Source organism: Propithecus coquereli, unplaced genomic scaffold (genome assembly GCF_000956105.1).
Source record: "Propithecus coquereli isolate 6110/MARCELLA unplaced genomic scaffold, Pcoq_1.0 Scaffold79, whole genome shotgun sequence".
Taxonomy (NCBI): domain Eukaryota; kingdom Metazoa; phylum Chordata; class Mammalia; order Primates; family Indriidae; genus Propithecus; species Propithecus coquereli.
Window position 1 is genome coordinate 8,045,042 of NW_012154062.1, and position 18,648 is coordinate 8,063,689.

At 52.1% G+C, this 18,648-nt stretch overlaps 2 protein-coding genes across 2 annotated transcripts in view; one reads left to right on the plus strand and one right to left on the minus strand.

Moving 5' to 3' along the window:
- TRIM35 (tripartite motif containing 35) overlaps nt 1-6,591 on the minus strand; it is a 19,116-nt gene extending 12,525 nt beyond the window's left edge. Inside the window, exon 1 of the mRNA XM_012662948.1 lies at nt 6,082-6,591. Within this exon, the coding sequence (XP_012518402.1) occupies nt 6,082-6,516 (435 nt within the window). The 5' untranslated portion in view covers nt 6,517-6,591. The remainder of the gene's footprint in view (nt 1-6,081) is intronic.
- Nucleotides 6,592-13,747: 7,156 nt separating this feature from the next.
- PTK2B (protein tyrosine kinase 2 beta) overlaps nt 13,748-18,648 on the plus strand; it is a 119,633-nt gene continuing 114,732 nt past the window's right edge. Inside the window, exon 1 of the mRNA XM_012663020.1 lies at nt 13,748-13,847. The gene's annotated coding sequence lies outside the window, so the exon portion shown is untranslated. The remainder of the gene's footprint in view (nt 13,848-18,648) is intronic.

Here is an 18,648-nt window from a genome sequence, read left to right on the forward strand (position 1 = left end):
TAATTTCTTTCTATTTTTAGTAGAGACAGGGTCTCGCTCTTGCTCAGGCTGGTCTCGAACTCCTGGCCTCAAGCAATCCTCCTGCCTCAGCCTCCCAGAATGCTAGGATTACAGGCGTGAGCCACCGCGCCCAGCCTGCTAAATTTTTTTTAATCACCAAAAGATGGAGAATTTTATCAAATGCTTTTTCATCTATTGAGATAATCAAATTAAGCAGCACAGAATTGGGTTTTGTTTTCTTATCCAGTGGGAGAACCACTGTCATTTAACTGAAGTGTTTAACAGGAAATCACTGAAATATTTCGCATTTAAATCTGCTACCTCATTCTGTGCTATCTGTCCTGCTTATTCTATTTTTCTTTTATTGTCTTTTTAAAAAATTTATCGTACATCTTTATTCCCCTTTTCCTCTTCTATGCATTTAGTGGTTAACCTAGAAAATGCTACATATAAAAAATGTGAATTTGAATGCATCCAAACAATATTCTGCTCTGTTTGCTTTTGATATTCTGATTTTAACCCTGAACATGCTGGATCATAAACAGACACACCATTCCAGGGACCTGCCTGTAGCCCACGGGCACCTGAACGAGCAGAGACGGCATTGCCGGGAGCTCTGGGGCAGCCTGTTCAGGACGTACATGGACGCTCCCTGCTCTGGGCGGAGCTCGGTGGCCTGAGCCGGGTCTGGCGCGTCACCCTGGCCCCAAGCCCAGGGGAGCAAATGAGCCCTGATTCTGGCATCACATGGTAATATTCAAGATTACTTAGTTATAAACACACACAAAATAGGAGGTTTTTATTTACACTAAAGGATTCACAATGCGAGCATAGGGTCTACAGTTTCTCAAAATTCACAAGTTGATTCCTTAAGCAGCAAATTTCAGTCGCATATTTAATGCCTTAAGCACTTTACAAAATCATGTTACTCACGATATCGGTTAACAGGATAGGTGCTCTGTGGTATAACAGAGAGTGAAGCGGTAGGAGGGGAAAACAGTATTATTTCACAAGGTCTTCTCAGCCCCCTTATGAAAGTGCTAGAGCTGCATCTGTCTGGCCTGAGCCCGGTTTTCTGTCCTGTGAGACCCTACACATGCCACTGCCTCTGCCTGGTCCCCACCTGCATCCCCCAACTATCTCAACACCACCTTGAAAACTCAGCTCTGGCGCCGCTCATGTCCTCCAGGAAGCCACCTTGATCTCTCCAGTTCAGGTTCTGTTCAGATGTGTCTCCAGGGGCTCTCTCAGTGCCCCGACACCTCCATGCCGGCACTCACAGTCACTATCCGGAATAATCGCTTCCCAAGGGCAGTTCCTACCCGCCAGGTCCTCTCTACCTGGCACAGTGGCGCTCAGCACACCTTTACAGAAGGAAGGAACAGGTGCTCTGCAAGGCCAGAGAGTGTTGAGTTCCCCGCACGTCGTCAGGTCTAGGCACAGGGCAGGTGCCCAGGTAACCACGCGCCCATCGAGCGCGACGAATGCCCACGTTCTTGCCGCTACACTACCTCGCACTGAAGGTTAGGACGGCCGATTTGGAGCCTGGTCTTTGTCACCAACCACCAGTGTTTCCTCTGTCCATGCTAAGCTGGCCCGTCACCTGCGCCTCCTGTCTTTTTTCCTGTGTATTTCAAATGTTTTGTTTTCAGGCAGATTGGTGATGTAGCTAAGGGCGCTGGCACCCGGCCACCCAGGTTCAGATCCCACCTAACTTGCTCAGGGGATCCTGAGCAAGTTCCCCAACTTCTCTGCACCTGTTTCCCCAGCTGGACAAGCCCAAAGGACGGCTGTGAGGACTCCACAAGGCGGTCCACGTAAAATGCTTACAGGAGAGTGGCAGGCGCGTGCTGCGCATTCAGTAAGCGTTGGCTCTCACTCAGTGGCTGTCCAAGCTTCCATCTTCCCATTAGTGAAAAGTAACCATCTCCTCACAGTCCCTGTGGGTCTGTGTCTGTGTATTTTGAGGGTGTTTTCATTTAATGACAACCTAAAACAATACTAGGATGAACCTATTCTGAGTCATCTCACAAACAGCGCTGACACACGCTTTTGGCTCCCAGCACTTCAGCACCGGCATTCGTGTTTCGTTAACAACTTACTTGCCAGCAGGCTATCCTACCTTCCTTGTCTTAAGGAAAGAGCAGAAATACACTTAGCAGGTAAAGAATGCGCTAGAGCCAAATGAAAGCCAGTCCCATCATATGAAAGTTTCAGAGCTCTTCAAACAGGGAAATTTTCACAAATCAAGTAATCACTTGGAACAGAGTAAATGGGGAACCAAAAGTATCTTTGCCAGGAGCAGAGGTTTCATTTCAGCAAAACGAAACCCTATAATTATTATTTTAAGTAATGTTATTGATTTTAAGTTTTATTTGTACTTAATCTATCCACTTCGTTTGGTTTTATTGCCTATATGTTGTATAAGCAAGTGAATTTACACCAGTTTTGTTTGTATGCACGCGAGTAATACGATAAAATAATTTAAGTCACACTGTTGGACTACTTTTTCCTTTAAGAAGCATGTGGCCTTGTTCAAGTCTGAGAGACACCGCACTCCGGGATTTCCCAAGGTCCCTCCAAGCGCTCATTCCTTCCAGAGTTCTGGTTTAAACACTGCGCCATGCTCCCAGACGCCATCGGTCATTCCCATCATGCGCACTGCACTTGGGACAAAACCCCAGCTCCCTAACGAGCCCCTCAGCACCCTGTGGGGTCTGTCCTGGACCCCCTCATTCCTCACCTGAAACACCTCCCTGTCACTGCATGGCCCGCCCTGCACCCCCCTCACTGCCGGCCGCCCCTGTCTTAGCTCCTCTTGCGAAGCCACCTCCTTGGAGACTCCTTCCCACGCCCCACCAGACAAGAACAGGCCCCCTCTTACAGTCTACCACCACATCCCGCACTGTCCCTCACGGAGTGTCAGCTGAACCGATGGCATTCTTAGATGCTTCAGTCATGCCCACCTGACTCTACAAACGCTGGGTCTATCTTAAACTGTCCTGTCCCCTACTGGACACACCGTGCCTGGCACATAGTAGGCACTCAGTCACCACCTTCTGCCTGCCCACACAGTGGTCAACAGCCACTCAAACCTCTAATGCCCACACCCAGAGCTGGCTGTCTCCACGGCTCTGGAACAAGGGAAGCCTCTCTCAAAGTCCAGGGCCAGAGTGAGGACTGAACAAGGCCCCAGGTGAACTCTGTATCTACTTGCTCTGTGACTTTGGACAAGTTACTTAACCTCTCTGAGACTCAGTGTCGTTGTCTATAAAATGGGGATAACAGTACCTACCTGTAGCAAGCTGAATGGCCCCCACAAAAGATGTGCACTTCCTAATCCCTAGAACCTGTGGATTTATTACTTTATATGACAGAAGGAAATTGCAGATGATTAAATTAAGGATCTTGATCCAGGGAGATTATCCTAGATTAACCGGGTGGGCCCAGTATAATTGAATCCCCGTAAGAGGGAGGTAGTAGAATTAGTCAAAGAAGGCAAAGTGACAACAGCAGCAGAATAGAATGATGCACTTTAGGGACGGAGGAAGGGGCCTCTAGAAGCTAGAGAAGGCAAGGAAATAAATTATCCCCTAGAGTCTCCTAGAAAAGAAAGAAACCCTCCTGACACCTTGATTCAGGACTTCTGACCTCCAGAACTAAAGGATAATAAGTTCATGCTCTTTTAAACCACTATGTGGCCATTTTTATGGCATTAATAGGAAACTCACACACAACCTCATAGTGTTTTTGTGAGCATTAAACTTGTTGACATGTGAACACTTAAAGGCACCCAGCACACAGTGGGTACTCAAAACGTGTTAGCTGGTACGATTATTACTTTTGCTGAATTGCTCACACAGTTGCCAAAGTAATTTTTTTCTAAAGCGTGCATCTCATCACAAAATCCCCTATCTAGAATCTTCCACAGCTCCCCACAGCACACAGGGGAAAAGCCCCTCGGCAGGGCACACAGCCTCTGGCCTGCCCCTTCTCGCCGAGGGTGGGGGCAACTTCCCCTACTGCTCCCCACAGCCGCCTCCAGTCACGCAGAACCACGCCTCATCTACTGACGGGCTTTCCCGCTGCCGTGTGAACTCTACCAGGCTGTAAGAGGCCGTGGCACACGACAGGCCCTCAGTACCTATCGGTCTAGTAAATGAGTGAGTGGCACCCACATTAAGCTGACCACCCTCGGCTTGCACCGTCCTCAGACTTTTTGGGACTAGACTCCTCCCTGCCCCTCAGATGTCACTATTCTTCTGCTAAAACCCCCAGCTGCTCACTTCAGTCTTTAGGGTAAAGGCCAAGGCTCAGGCCTGTCAGATCCTCCTGCACCTCCATCCCTACTCTAACTACTCTGAAACTCTCTCAGTGCCTGGAAAAGTCAGGCTTCCCCACTTCCAGATCTTTCCATATGCTGCTGTGTTGGGTGACCAGGAGACAGAGAAGCAACTCAAGATGCCATAGAAATGCATGCCATCACTATCAGACCTACTACAGGGTAAAATGCAAAAGAGAAGACGTCAGAGAAACGTCAGGTGTATGCCTCCTGATGGGGGTCTGCCTGGAATACCCTCCCTCACCTGGCTAACACCTCCTTGTCCCTCCAGTTTCTGCTGGAGGCTCCCTGAAGCTAGGAATTGTCATCTATCTCGTTTCCTGCAGTATCTGGGGACTTAGCAGTACAAGGCATCTGCTTGAATACACAGAAAGTTGTCACTAACCCTGTGCTCTGGTGACTAGCTCACCGCTCTCGAATCCTGGGCTTGGCCCTGACCTGGGGGCTCTGCCTGGGTGTTCGCAGCCTTGACCCCTCCCCATCTCCTGATCTGTACCCCTGCCAGCCCCATGGGGACTACTCATGACCCAATCCATGGTCCCCCTCCAGGCTGGCCAGCACTTTCTTCAGCTGTCCAAATCAGGACCTGACACTTCCGCCAGTGGGGATGGGAAAAAGCATTGTTGTGGACCGTTAAACAAAAACGGTGACAGGAGCAATACAGGGTTACTTGTCAGACATGTGTACAGATGGCACCTTTACGTTCCCCTTGAACTTCATCAAAATGTAGTCAATATTTGATATTTCATAACAAAGGTGCTGCAATAAAAAAAAAAAAAGGAGGGGGTGTCTGGAGACCAAGCACTGGGGTTTCTTGCAGGGCCTCCTTTTCATGCATTCAGCTTCCTCTCAGCAACCAGTGTTCTCCAAACTGTGGGTGTGACTCATGTATTAGGAGGTGATGAAATAAATTTAGTGTTTCACATTCCGTATAATTGTTAAAAGGTAAAGTAACAGAAAATGCCAGGGTACAACGGACTTTCTCAGAAAACTTTTGTTTCAACTGATACATATGTTCTAGGATGTTCTAAGCCACAGTGGAAAATGGCTTTCTTCCTACAGGCTAAAGTCAAACATTTCGAAAAATGCTGAGCCTGGCTAACCCTTATTTTCTGGTCATTTTTCCTTCCTATACCAAAGGATTCTCCTTGTTAGTTTTGCCCTGTCAGTTTCTCCTTGGTTTATTTACAGCCTGGAACTCAAGGCATTAGGATGCTGAGTGTTAAGCCAGAATAAACCAGCTGACAGGGACCAGAGGCCAAGATAACACAACCGTGGGGTCAGCTCGCAAGCAGGTAACTGATTTGGGGGTGATCTTAACGCTCCATATGCCTGGCCAGGTCTCGGGCTCCTCCTCCACTTCTAAGCTGAGCGTGCCAAGCTCGAGAGTTCGTGGGCATTAGCCAGACCAGTGCTGCTCAAAGGGGCCTGGGCCACATCCCGCTGGCACAAGGAGGGCATGGCCTCGGCCCTACAGAAGGGCATGGGGCTGTCTTGAGAACATCATGGAATCCCAGCTCTCACTTTCTGTTTACATTCTCTCTTCTCCCACCTCGGACCCCTGGGCCACCTTGATGAAGACAGCCCCGGCAGGTAACCGGGGTCGGAGAGGTGGGGGTCCTGGGCTGGGACTGGGCACAGGCGGCTCCGGCTGGCAGGAGGGGCGGGAGCAGCAGAGCCACGCGGTGCTGGGCTCCGGCCGGCCGGCTCGGCCACCTCGCGCGCTCTGCCGCGCTTACCCGAAAGTCGTGGGCAGTGTCCTTCACGGGCTGCACGCGGTGGCCCTGGTGCCGGGAGTCGGCCTGGCACGAGCAGCACAGCAACTCCTTGTCCTCGAGGCAGAAGAGGCTGAACTGGCCGCGGTGCAGGCGGCAGACGCGCGGGGAGCGGTGTCCGGCCCAGCGCGCGCCCTCAGCCTCCTCGCGCAGCAGCTTCTCCACCAGGTTGTTGAGGGTGTGGTTGGTGCGCAGGTCGCCGGGCGACGCGCGGTCCTTGCACACCGGGCAGGTGGGCGCCACCTGCACCTCCCAGCAGCGGCTCACGCACACGCGGCAGAAGTTGTGACCGCAGCGGAGAGTCACGGCGTCGCGGAAGGGATCGTAGCAGACGGCGCACAGCAGCTCCTCCTTGAAGGAGCGGGAAGGCCCGGGGGACGCGTCGGGGCTCCGCTCCATGGCCCGAGCCGCCGGCTCCGGCGCCCCAGACTGTCGCCCCGGCCCCTCCCACCTGCCCAGCGGCGCGCTCCCGCGGCCCGACAGAGGGCGGTGCCCAGCCCCTTCCCCTCGGAGCGCTGAGCGACGGCGGTGCTGGCCAATCGCGCGGGGCGTGCAGGGAGGCCCCGCCTCACTTCCGGTTGGCGAGGGAAACCCCGGAAGAGCGGGGCGGGTGCGGTGCCCTCGGTCCGGCCAGCTGGCTCCCGGCGTCCGGGGCGTGCCGGCCCATTCCGGCGCGGAAGAGGTTGCCCGCTGCGCTGTAAGGCTTCCGTGTCACTGGAAACCTACTTCCGACTCGAGATGGGAAATGAAATCTAGGAACTCCTTCCTTAACCAATCCCTGGGAATCTCAGGCGTGCGAGGTGGGAGAAACCGGGGATCCTGGCCCCGAAGTAGTGGCTGGGTCTTAAAGCACCGTCGGTGCTCTCTCTACTTAGGGCATGTAGAGCCTTTCCAAAGACCTGTCTCCACTCTTGTGTCGGTGGTTTCCTTATTTTGGCCAGTCTTACTCCGGCCCCCCGCGGTAATAGAGGAAGCAAATGAGGGTAGAGGACCTCTGAGAGGACCCGATTCTTTTCCTATGTTTGAATAAGCGGACAAGTCACAATCTTTCACAATCTATTTCCTCATGAGTAAAATGGCTGTACTATCTCTGTCTCCGTGAAATGTGAAGATAAACTTGAAACATGAAATATGGAACGCGACTATGACATTAGACAGGTCTCCATTAAAACAGATTAAGGACTTCTGCAAAGTTTAGCTGGGAAAACTGGAATCTAGGCTGAATTCTTGGTTGGTACAGCAGGCCTGAATTCCTCCAACTGCCTGTTCCTGCCTCAGTTTGATCACTTTACAGCCTTCAGATGGAGAATACTTTTCACATGACACACTTCCATTCCTGTTCTCTTGGGAGACCGTTCTCCACATGTTTCGTGTCCCTGCACGTCTTGAGAGCAGAGACACTGACTGCCTTTTCCCCAACTGTCTTCTTCAGAATGTTTCGGTGGTGAACAGCCCTGGGAGGCAGAAATAATGACTTCCTCCAAACAAAGGTGTAGCAGACTTACTCCCCATTATAAAAGGTTCAGATTTCCTAAACTCAGGGTTCCTCTCCTATCATGCAACCTACTGTCACCCTCATCACACAGGCTTGTGGGAATTGGAGCTCAGAAAACTGGCCTGATGACAATACTCTGACTACTGTTACCGCTTTTAGGAATAAACTGTCCTTCCTCTCTGAACAGGAGTCTCCTACCTTTTGTTAACATGAATGAAACTGGCATGCTAACTTAATCTGTTAGTTTGCAAGTAAGGTAAAATCTCAGACCCTTTACAGCTCTTGACGATTTCCTTCTAAACTTGTCCTCAGAATAGTCCTTTCCTCACAATGCCAAGGGAAAAGATACCACTAATTCTTATATTGCCTTCAGTGTTTCTTATATGTGGTCTACGGACCTCCTGCAATTACCTGGGGAGCTTTCTAAAAGCACAGCTTCCTGGGCCCACTTGGACCTACTCCCCTCTCTTGGGGAAGAGGCTCAGGAGTCTGCATATTCACACACTCACCGGGTGATTCTCAGGCCCACTAAAGTTTCAGAGCCAATGTTCTAGATGACCCGCCCAACACGTTGTCAGGTCTCCAGCTATGGATACTGGTTCAAAAAACTAACCTCCAGGGGCAGTATCCAAAAAAGCCACAAGATGGGGCCAATAACCCTACATGCCAGGCACTTCCTGGAGAATCTTGTCTCTTGTCATATTCATTCCTTGTGCTCTCTTATTTATGCATTCCCAGTTGCTCTGTGATTCCATCTGTATTGCCATCTATTTGTTTCATTCTATTCTTACCTGATTTTCCTTATTTGTTTTGTTGTTTGTTTGTTTATTTTCCTTATACTCTGAATGGGGCCACACATCAAAATAAGAACGAAGAATAGAAATTCAGACCAAAAAGTGTTGGTGGGACAAGGAGAAAGGCTGCTGAGTGGGTCAGCTGCAGGCCTGGCAGTACGTCTTCAGAAACAGGCAACCGGAGCTGCAGACACGATAGACTCTGTTCGTCAGAGAACTGTCACCGAGGAAATCTTTGAGGAAGTCATTGTAGTCTGATGCTTGATGTGGGACACAGTGATGGCTTGGACCTTCTCTGAGGCCTAAAGCACAGAAACAAGGAGGGGAGTGCTCTTAGTCGGCCTGAATAATGCTGGAGAACTTCCATAAGAAATAGCACTTAATGCAAGTGACTAGGGAAACACCGAGGGTGGTAAACTGCCTGCCTCTGGGCCAGATTTGGCTACAGACATCTTTTACTTGATCCATAAAATAAAATCCACATATTTTTCTTTGTGTCATTTAAGCTATCCACATACAAAATGCAACACAAAATGATTTAAGCAAGAAGGGGGTTGATTTTCTCACATAACAGGAAGTCTGGAGGCAAAAAGGCTCCAGGGCTCATTGCATCAGTGCCTACAGCTTCCTCGTGGTTGGAAAATGTCTGTGACAGCTCCAGCATCTTATCTTGATGTGAACCAATGTCCGGAAATGAAATAGGGCCATTTCTCCCTGCGTATGTCTCATTTTAAAAGCTGAGAAACCTTTCCCAAAATCTTCTAGAAGACTTCCCCTCACGTTTTATTGGCCAGAACTGGGTCACACGCTCACTCTAAATTCATCACTGGCAAGGGGAATGAGACCACCGTGATCAGATTGAACCAGTCAGGATTGACCTGAGTCACGTGATGGAACAATGGTCACCAGAGACGCATTTGGGGCTCTGCTATTTATTTTTAATATGAAAGAGGGGGATGTCGCCGTTAGGTAGGCAACTACCTGGACGATACTGAGTCTCCCAATCCATGAACACAGGATGTCTTTCCATTTACTTATGCCTTCTGTCATTTTTTTCAGCAATGTTTTGTAGTTTTCGGTGTACAAGTCTTTCACTTCCTTGGTTGTTTATTCCTTAAGTATTTTATTCTTTTGGATGCTATCGTAAGTGGAATTGTTTCCTTAATTTCCTTTGCTGATAATTCACCGTCTGCCTTCTTTCTTTCTTCTTTTTTTTTCAAGGGAAGATCTGGCTACATTAAGCTTACTTTCCTGCATGGCAATAGACTTTCGAGCTGAACAGCAGCTGCTCCTGTAGGATGGACATTTGTTCTCCAATTTGCCACAGTTCCTATCCAGCCAGCTTCCCTCACATTCCCTGCCTGGCCTACTGTAGGCATTTGGGCTTTAACCCCTTGTCTAGATCAGCCACAGTGGAAGTTAACACATCGCTGCCATTCACTGTAAAGGCAAAGGCGCGAGAATGGCTAAACACTCTGGAACAGATGGGCAGCTTGGCAACTGGACAAAACACAGTCAAAGCTGATTTTCCATGTTCCTGAAATTTATATTTAAGCAGCCAATTATGTTATTGCAAACATTTTGTATAGGAATATTTCTGAAATATAGCGTGTGCTTTTATACCCCTCTGAAATAAAGGATGCAGAATATAACTTAAACTATTCCTCATGACTTACCAAAATTGACCACATTGACTGTTCTGTGCTTATGATAAAGTGACACCCTCAGGAGTTAACGAAGTATGCAGGGTTTGTCTCTGTCCTATTAATGGCCACAGATGCCTGTGTTTTAGGGCTCTTGTACTTGCTGGGCATTTTTGTTTTTCTTTCCTTTCTAGAGGTTCTTCTTGCTACTAACAGTGCATCTCCCTGCAGCAATCTGCTTCCACTTCCTAGTCGATGCTTCCAGGACTGGGACCAGATAGCCATGTTCCTTAGGACTGTCAAAGTCAACAATGGCAAGACAAGGTTCGTGCAGTCACTCTGTCGCTTCAGAGCTTACCCCTGGGGTGTAGGGGACCAGATGAGCTCCAAGAAGACCAAAGCCACAGAAGTTATGAAGCTAACTTGGAGTGGGCAGGGCAGCAGGGAAGGCTCTTTTTCCCGGCAGCTGCTCTCTGAAGAAGCATCCTGCAGCCACTGTGGGAGGTACGGAAGCCCCCAAGGTGCCCAATAGTGGTGGAAATCACGTGGCTTCCATGGCACTGAGGCTCTCTGCCTGTTGCTCTTTAATGGAAAAAACGAAAAACACCCTCCTGCCGTTTTTCCCTGCCGCACTCACTCTCAGAGACCCGGATCAATTTCTCAATGGCTTAAATAAGCCTTTATTTTTCCCAAGGAGATTCACGTTGGATTATTTCCAGGAGCCTATGTTTTTTCGTCTCTGTGGAAAGATCTTATTCTGTTCATTTATTTTAACTTTTTCATTATGAACATTTTCAATACACTCAGTATTATGGAAAGAACGGTATAATTAACCACTGTGTACCCATCATTCCGCTTACATCGTTATCAACTTTGCTATTTTCGTTTCTTCTCTCCTCTCCACATTTTTTTGGGAGGGGAGAAGTGGAATATTTGAAAGTAACCATAATTTTGGGGGGAGCCCATTTTAAAAGTTGCTACAGGACATAATATCCATGAATAGTTGGCTATGAGCCGTAGCACTAGCCAGGAAATGTGCGTGGACTACTTACCTCTAGTCCTTCCAACAACCCTGTAAGGTAAATTAATCCCATTTTCTAGATGAGGAAATTGAAGTTCTGCCTTAATTTGTACCTAAAGTAGGCCAAGGGATGGCATATTAGTTAGGATGCTCCGAAAAAGGCACGTGCTGCCTCTGTGTCTTAACTTCCAATTCACTCATCAGCCCACCCCATCGGACCTTGGCCTCTTCATTAATTTGCTCCTGGTAAGAGCCTGACCTGAAGGCCTCTGCTCCTTGTTATTCTTGCCCTGGACAATCTTATCCGTTCCCCGGTGTCAAATGCATCCCAAAAGCTACTCACCAGCTCAGACCACTTTCACAAGCTGCCGTCCCAACTACTCCCAGAGTAGGAGTGCGGGACAGGTTAGGGGGACCCTTTTGCAGGAGTCCAGACACAGGGAACCTGAACCAGGGTGGGCTTGACGGGACTCAGAGGAAACGATGAAGAGGAAACGATGACGAGGAAAGATGCTCAGGGGGGTTCCGGGACTCAGAGATCGCACGGCTGTGGGGCAGTGAGGGAGCAGGGGAGTCACAGACTCTGCCGCTGTGGACAGTGCTGGGGAGGCGAGGGGTGAGTCTGTTCCGGGAGCAAGGTGATGCATGATTGTGAACCTGAGTGCAGTAAGGGGGCAGCGTCTGAGTGGAAAAGTCCAGCAGCGAGGGAGGACATTGCTCCAAGTCTTGTTTCCTTACAGTTTTCTCTTCCTGCTGATCCAAGCACACATCCCACCCCCACGACCAGCGCCTCCCACGGGGCACTTGGCCAGCCAGAGAAACAGGCAGAAGCAGACAGAGGGAAATGTTTTGCTTCTCCGCTGGGGTAGGTCATTGTTGCAACCCACCAGGAGACGTGGGTGGTGCCTTTTAGATATTGCTGTAGAATTCTGAGGCATTCTGACAGGTGTTTTAAAAGGCAGGTGACAAGCAGAAATAGGTGACCTTGTCACCTTCGTCCCTCGTGGGCTACACTGGGAAAGAACACAAAGAGATCTGAAGGCGGAGTTGGCCACCTTCTTAAGGTCTTTTCCACTTACAAACCTACGATTCTGTGATTCTAGGAGCTTCAAAAAAGTGCAGAAGAATTCAACCTCTGAAAACTCACCTTTCCCAGAATCCGCTCTGGTGAGATGAGGTTGTAGTTCATCGATATGGCCACACGGGGGCAGCACACGCAAACCCACCTTCTCTTGAGCCGGTCTGGATCGGCTGGCTTTGCTCTTCTAGCTCCCAGCCACACCTCAGTACAGGCCCTCGGCAGCTCACTCAGGTGTCTGACCTGCCTGTGCAGCCACTGGCATTACCTCCAAGACTCCCAGTGAGTGCTGGGAGCACAAAAAGTTGGTGAATGAGAAGAAGGAGGGTTGGAGAGGGAGGTGACCAGCAGTCACGGATGCAAGCGCCCGTCACGTGGGCTGTGAATTCCACGTTGGGGCAGGTGCATCCAGCTTCTGATCTTCAACAGACCTTGAGTGGCATCCAGGTAAAACCTTCAGGTAGCCCACCAATGACACTTTGAGAAACACTGACTTTCCAGCCTTATTAATTAATCTAAGTCTTCAGAAAACGGGGAGAATTCAATGCAATCACATAAACTAAGCGCTTCCTTAGTGCAGTGTTGGCACTCAGGACCAGCTCGCCGGGTGCTGGCTCACCAAATACTGTGCACAACTCCAGGGGGCACCGCTCTCAGAGACTACGCTGTGAATAGCATTCTCTAGAACTGCGCAACGGGGCAGCCCTGGGAGTCAGACCCCCACCGCCTGCAGGACACAGAATAAAGAAGCCTGGGGCAGGGGCTCTGGAGAGGGCCTTTGAGGATGTGGGTGACGCTGAGTCCACCCCGGCTGTTTGGCCGTATGCCAAGTCCAGGTCACCTCCCGCTCAGGAGAAAGTCTGGAATCTTCCTAGAGAGAGGGAAGAAATGTTGCTAAGTGCCCTTGAGCACCTGCCTCAGGTCTTACCGCCGCTGGCCTGAGCAGAGAGGGCAGCAGCCCCCTTGTCTGGGCAGCCAGGTGGACCAACGTGCAGACGGGGCTCCAGGAAGAGGCTGTAACTTCTCCACTGTTCGTGGACTGCCCTCTGACCCTGCCTGGTCACAGCTTAGGGACCTGGGCCCTGGAGTTCAGGGACCTGGAGCAGTTCTGTCCAAACCGCTGGTGGTATTCACCTGATTTTCCAAGCTCTGAAAAGGGACTGTGGCCACTTCTAGGATGTGGAGCGACAGGGACACAGGTGCTGAGAGTACAGTATAGGTAACAGTCTCCAACTCCAGCAAAAACCAACCTGAGAAGTGTTGCCTCCAAACGGCTGCAGGTGGAGCAGGAGGAGGAGGGGGCTGGTAGGAATTGCCCGGTCTGTGCTCACAAGGGGCATGTGACATCCGAGGATCCCATCTGGGGCGGAGGGATGGCAGACATGGCCCCCCCAGGTGGCCGGGCAACCCGGGGAATTGGTGGCAGCGTCTATTTCAGAGTTTATGGTAAGAGGCTGGAGCAGCCACACAGACGACACACCCCACCCTTTAAGCAAGTGGGGAGGAGAGCGGCAGGGGTGTGGTTAACAACGAGGAGGAGGAGGAAGAAGGGGAACACAAACCTGTCAGCCTCTTACTCAGCTGCAGCCTCCGGAGCCGCCAGGCGCCCTACCTGCCGCGGGCCGCGCTCACCTGTGCCTGCCACAGCCCGACTCACCTGGCCAAGCCGAGGAGCAGTCGCCGGGCCGCGCCTCGCTGGGTGAGTCCCCTCCCGCCAGCCGGGGCTGAGCGCCGCGCGGGGCAGAAGTTGGAGGGTGGCCCGGGTGGCAGGGCCGGGCGGGCGGGGGGACGAGGACTGCGGGACCGGCCACCTGGACGAGCCTGGGAGTTCCCAGAAGGGGCGAGGCACCCAGGAAATCGGAGCCGCGGGCGCTGTGCACGCCCGGAGCTGGCTCCCCTTCCGCGGGGGGAGAGGTGTTCTATTTTGGGAGTAAATGTGACAGTAAAGGGTGTTTCTCCTTCTTTGTCCTCTTAACGTAGTTGGACGGGGAGGCTGGGGCGACGGAGTGCGGGCGCGTCGGGTTGGAGAGCGCCCTGGAACCTGTGCCGGGCTCGCGGCCGCCGGCCCTGCTCCCTCGCCGGGCCCTGCAGCCCCCCGGGGGTCCGGTCTCCGCCAGCCCGCCCCCCACTCCTCCTGCAGCCATGTCTTACCCCTGAGAGGGCGGCTTGTGAATCAAGCCCTCCCCGGAGCACGCAGGGCTCTGCCAGGGGGACAGAAGCGCAACTCTGCTGTGTGTGTGCGTGAGTGTGCGCGGCGGGGATAAAGTTACTGCTGGCCACCCAGGTTCCTTCGGACGCCCCCTTCCCAGCGCCGCCCAAGGGTTAAGTTCCGCTGCCTGCTGCTGTCAGGCTGTGCGTGGGCAAAGCTTCTGCGGGTGCCACGGAGCAGCATATGGGGGATGTTTACCAGCCCCACCACCTGCCCCAGCCCTGGGCCGGCCGGTGACGGTGACGGGGCACCGCGTCTCCCCACACCCCGAACTGGGAGCGAGACCCCAGTCGGCTAATTTAAGGGGCCAGTGGGAGAACAAGAACAGAAAGTTGTGCTCAGAGGAGGCAGAGCCAGGAGGGGCTGGAAGCCGGAGGCGGAAGAGCTGTCAGGACCTGTGGCTGGGGCTGGGCCGCTGACCAGGCCGTGGGCAGCAGGGACCCCTGGGCGCTGGCTGCTCTCTGCCCACCCCCACCCCCCTTGCTGGCCTGAGCCCGGGGTTTCACAACCACACTGGGGGGAGGGGAAGGAGGAGGAAGCAGGGATGGGAAAGTGACTAGAGACAGAAGGGCAGAAGGAAGTAGGCACATTCATTTGAGAGAGACCCAGCTTTGGCGGGACAGTCCGCCTTCATTCACCCAAGAAGCTCTCACCAGCCTCCCGCCTGCAGCCAGGCGCAGGGGCTGGGCGTGGGGAGACATGGTGCCTGTGGCATGGCCTCTGCTCGCCAGGGCAGCGTGGGGGTGAGGGTGGGGGTGGGCATGTAGGGGAGCTGCCATAGGACGGTGCTGAAGGGCTGGAGGGGGAGCCGGTCAGTGATGGCCTGGAAGGCTTCCTGGCAGAGGTGACTCTCAGTGGAGAGTCACGGATCAATAGGGATTAGCCAGGTGAGGGAAGGAGAGAGAGAACAGCAAGTGCAGGGACCGGAGGCTAAAGGCAGCATGACGCATCCAGGAAACTGAAAGTAGCTCTGCTTCTTGGGAGCCCAGAGAGTGCAGGGGCGAGGGGAAGCTGCAGAGGTGTGTGGAGGCAGCTCCAGAAGGGCCTGGGAAGGCCTCTCAGGCTGCCATGGCAACTCCTGTCGGAGCAACACCGGAGACCTGAGCCAGGCAAGAGACTTCCCAGCGTGAGGATGGGGCTGCCAGGTTCAGCAAATAAAAACCCAGGAAGTTCAGATCCGAATAAGAGCTGAATAGTTTTTCAGTATAAGTACGTCCCATGAAATATTTGGGACATACTCATACCCAAACATTCACTGTTTACCTGAAATTCAAATTTACCTGAGTGTCCTGCGTTTATCTGGCAAGCTGGGGTCAGTGCCATGCTGGGAAGGAAAGGCTGAGAACTGCCCTGGCACCCCGAGAACAGGCTCAGGACACATTTAGCTTGTCACCATTCCTCCCGGATTCCATCTTTGAGCTCATTCACTGATCATGTTATTATATATACGAAAAATCAATTCCTTGGTCAGTTTATTCATTCACACAGGCGAAGGGGGGTGGCCCTTTAGAAAGAAACTTTGGAGCCCAACAGTCTTGGATTCAAATCTACATAACCAGTTAGCTTCTCTGAGCCTCAGATTGTGAAATGAGGACAAGAGTACCTGTTTGTCCAGGGCACTGGGAGATCCCTGGTAACGTATGTAAATTGCCTGGCGAGTGCTAAAGGGAGAGCGGTGCGTATTAATACTTGGAGCACCTTCACAGGGGTGAGCAAACAGCGTCCGCGGAGTGTGTGAGGAACATGTACTTCCGTTTGTATTTACCCAGCACTCCGGGCTCTCAGGGGGAACGCGAGAGACCAGGTCAGCCCTGGGAGGGGAGGAGGAGCTTGCATTATGTTTCAGCTTTGGCGTCCCCTTTCCCTAGGACCTGCTCCGAGGGGAGGAAATTTCCCACTGTCTCCTCCGAGGATGGCGATGGCTGGTGGGCAGAGAGGGAGTGGCTCGAATTAGAATTCACTGAAGGGGAATGTGAATGACTCAAAGGAGAGAATCTAGGTAGAACACCTAGCTCAGTGCCTGACACAGACGAACGCGCCATGAAATTTGCCGTCGTGATTCCCAGTTCTATCGTGAGTTCCTTATTAGAAAACTCCGACTCGGGAAGAGACGAAGTCAAAGTGCCTTGTGAACCGAATTCTGACTTCAGTGGGAGCATTTGTAGGAACAAATTCGGGGCCTCCTGCAATAGAACCCGGAAGGAGTTAAGAATTTGTTGAGAGAAAGAGGAAATGGAAAGTGTGTTTCCCTCGTGGAAACTGCTGGGTTACAAATGGTCCCTCTTTCCAGGGGCTACATCCCCATCCCCCTGCCCAGTGATAAGCATTTTGTCCCTGGGGCCTTAGGTCAGCATCTGCAGTGTTCAGAGACACTCTAGCCATGAGAGAGTGAGAGGTTTCCGCTGGTGAAACATTCAAATGAGCCCCTACTTGGAGAGGGGTCTTGCATATTTGCACGGTCAAGGTTAAGATAAGTCCTGCAGAAAAGATATGTGTGTCGCTGGGCTGGCTCATCCTAGCATTTCCTAAATGTGGCTGTAGAGCCCTTGCAGGTTCTCAAGGGAAATAGCATTCCACGTCTAGGAAACATCCGTGCGGGTGCAGTTTGGGGACCAAGAGGGTCTTTCAGACGGCGTTGTACCTCCCATATCTCCAGCTGGGGTGGACCTAATTCATCCTAGTGTCCAACTTAAACAAGATTTTCAGAGAGGGAGCTTTTATGTGCAACTTTCCCAGCATCATGCATCTTTCACAGACACAGACTCCTACCTGTGCTGGGCTAATCCTTCCCACCGTAGCCAGGGCCATGTTCCCTTGTGCAGAGGACCCTGGGAAAAGTCTAGGTCCCTTGGCATTTAGCTCTCTGTGGTGATGATAGGAGCTCCGTGTGCCCTGAATACTGCAAGGACAAGTAAAACTGCTGGTGAGAACACGGAAGGGAGGGAGACTACCGTGGGGTGGACCCTGAGTAGTATGTCACTCAGTCGCCGGTGTTCCCCTGCCCAGACCCATGTGTGTCCGGACCATGTGACCCTGGCCTCCCAGGTGAAAGGAGAGCCAAGGTTGGTCACGTGGGTGTCCGGCATAAAGCTGCACAACTGTGACGTGCTTGGCACTGAACGCATGGTAATAAAGAGAAATGATGCCAGCTTGGGGATGCAGAGTCTCTGGTGGAGTTTGGGTCAATGCCAGGGTGAAGGAGGAGGGCAGGGACAGTGGTGGCCATCTCTGCAGCACCAGTATGCTTTCACCACCAGGCAGTCAGTGGTCAAGAACTCAGGATCAGAGTCCATCTGCCTGGGTCCAGCCTAGCTCTGGGACTCCCTCCTTGACCTTGGCAGGTCACGTAGCCCTGGCTTTCCATCTGTAGGAAGGAGATGACAACGGGGCTCTGGGTGAGGATGGAGTGACATAGTATATCCAAAATATTCAAATATCAAAGAGTAATATTCCAAAGCCTGGGCACGTATCAGCGAGGCCTCCTGCTGTGCTAGGGTCACAGGGTTCGGGCACCATGGGGAGCCCGGGTGTGGAGGAGGCAGGCCTTCAGGGGGCCGGCAGGGGACATTTACCAACGAGTATGGACTATTTCATATTTTTACATCCCAGATGGTTTTATGCACCAGCTTAATAGCCTCGACTGTAGGAAAAACATTCAGTCCTTTAACAGGCACACAGTAGGCATCCAATAAGTGTGTGCTCTCCTATGTTCTTACACTTACGGCTATATCTGGGCTGGTTGAGAAGCACTCCCCCCCACCCCCCCAGAGGATATAGGCCACCTTCTGAGAGGCAGCACATAGCTTGTCCTGGGCGCTGTCCCCAGACACACACCAGGGATACACCAGTATTTACTTCCCCCCGTCCCCTCCCACTCGACTGTGTTTTAGAAGCGGCCGGGCCCAGTGAACTCTTTACCGGGCAAGGAGACCGTCCCCGAATGCCCATCAGGCCCCGGTGTCTGAGAGGTCACGCGAAGCGTGCAGAGCTGACAGGCAGGAGGAAATGGTGGCTCCGCTTTCTGGGCCTCTTAACACTGTGTGCAGCAAGCAAGGGGGTGGCGGGGGGGAGGGGACAGCCCTTTGAGTCACTCCACTGTTTCCCAAGTTATAATTATTACTCACGATGACAGTTTGATTAAGCGAGCAGACTCGAGGCTGCGTATTCCCATGCACTTCTACCTAACCTGGCACCGTGGGCAGTTTGATGTGAGCAGACTTTTGTTTCCAGGAGGCCCTCCAGGTGGACTAGGGGAGGGCTTCAGGGTGGACATTGCCCTGGTTTTGGGGTC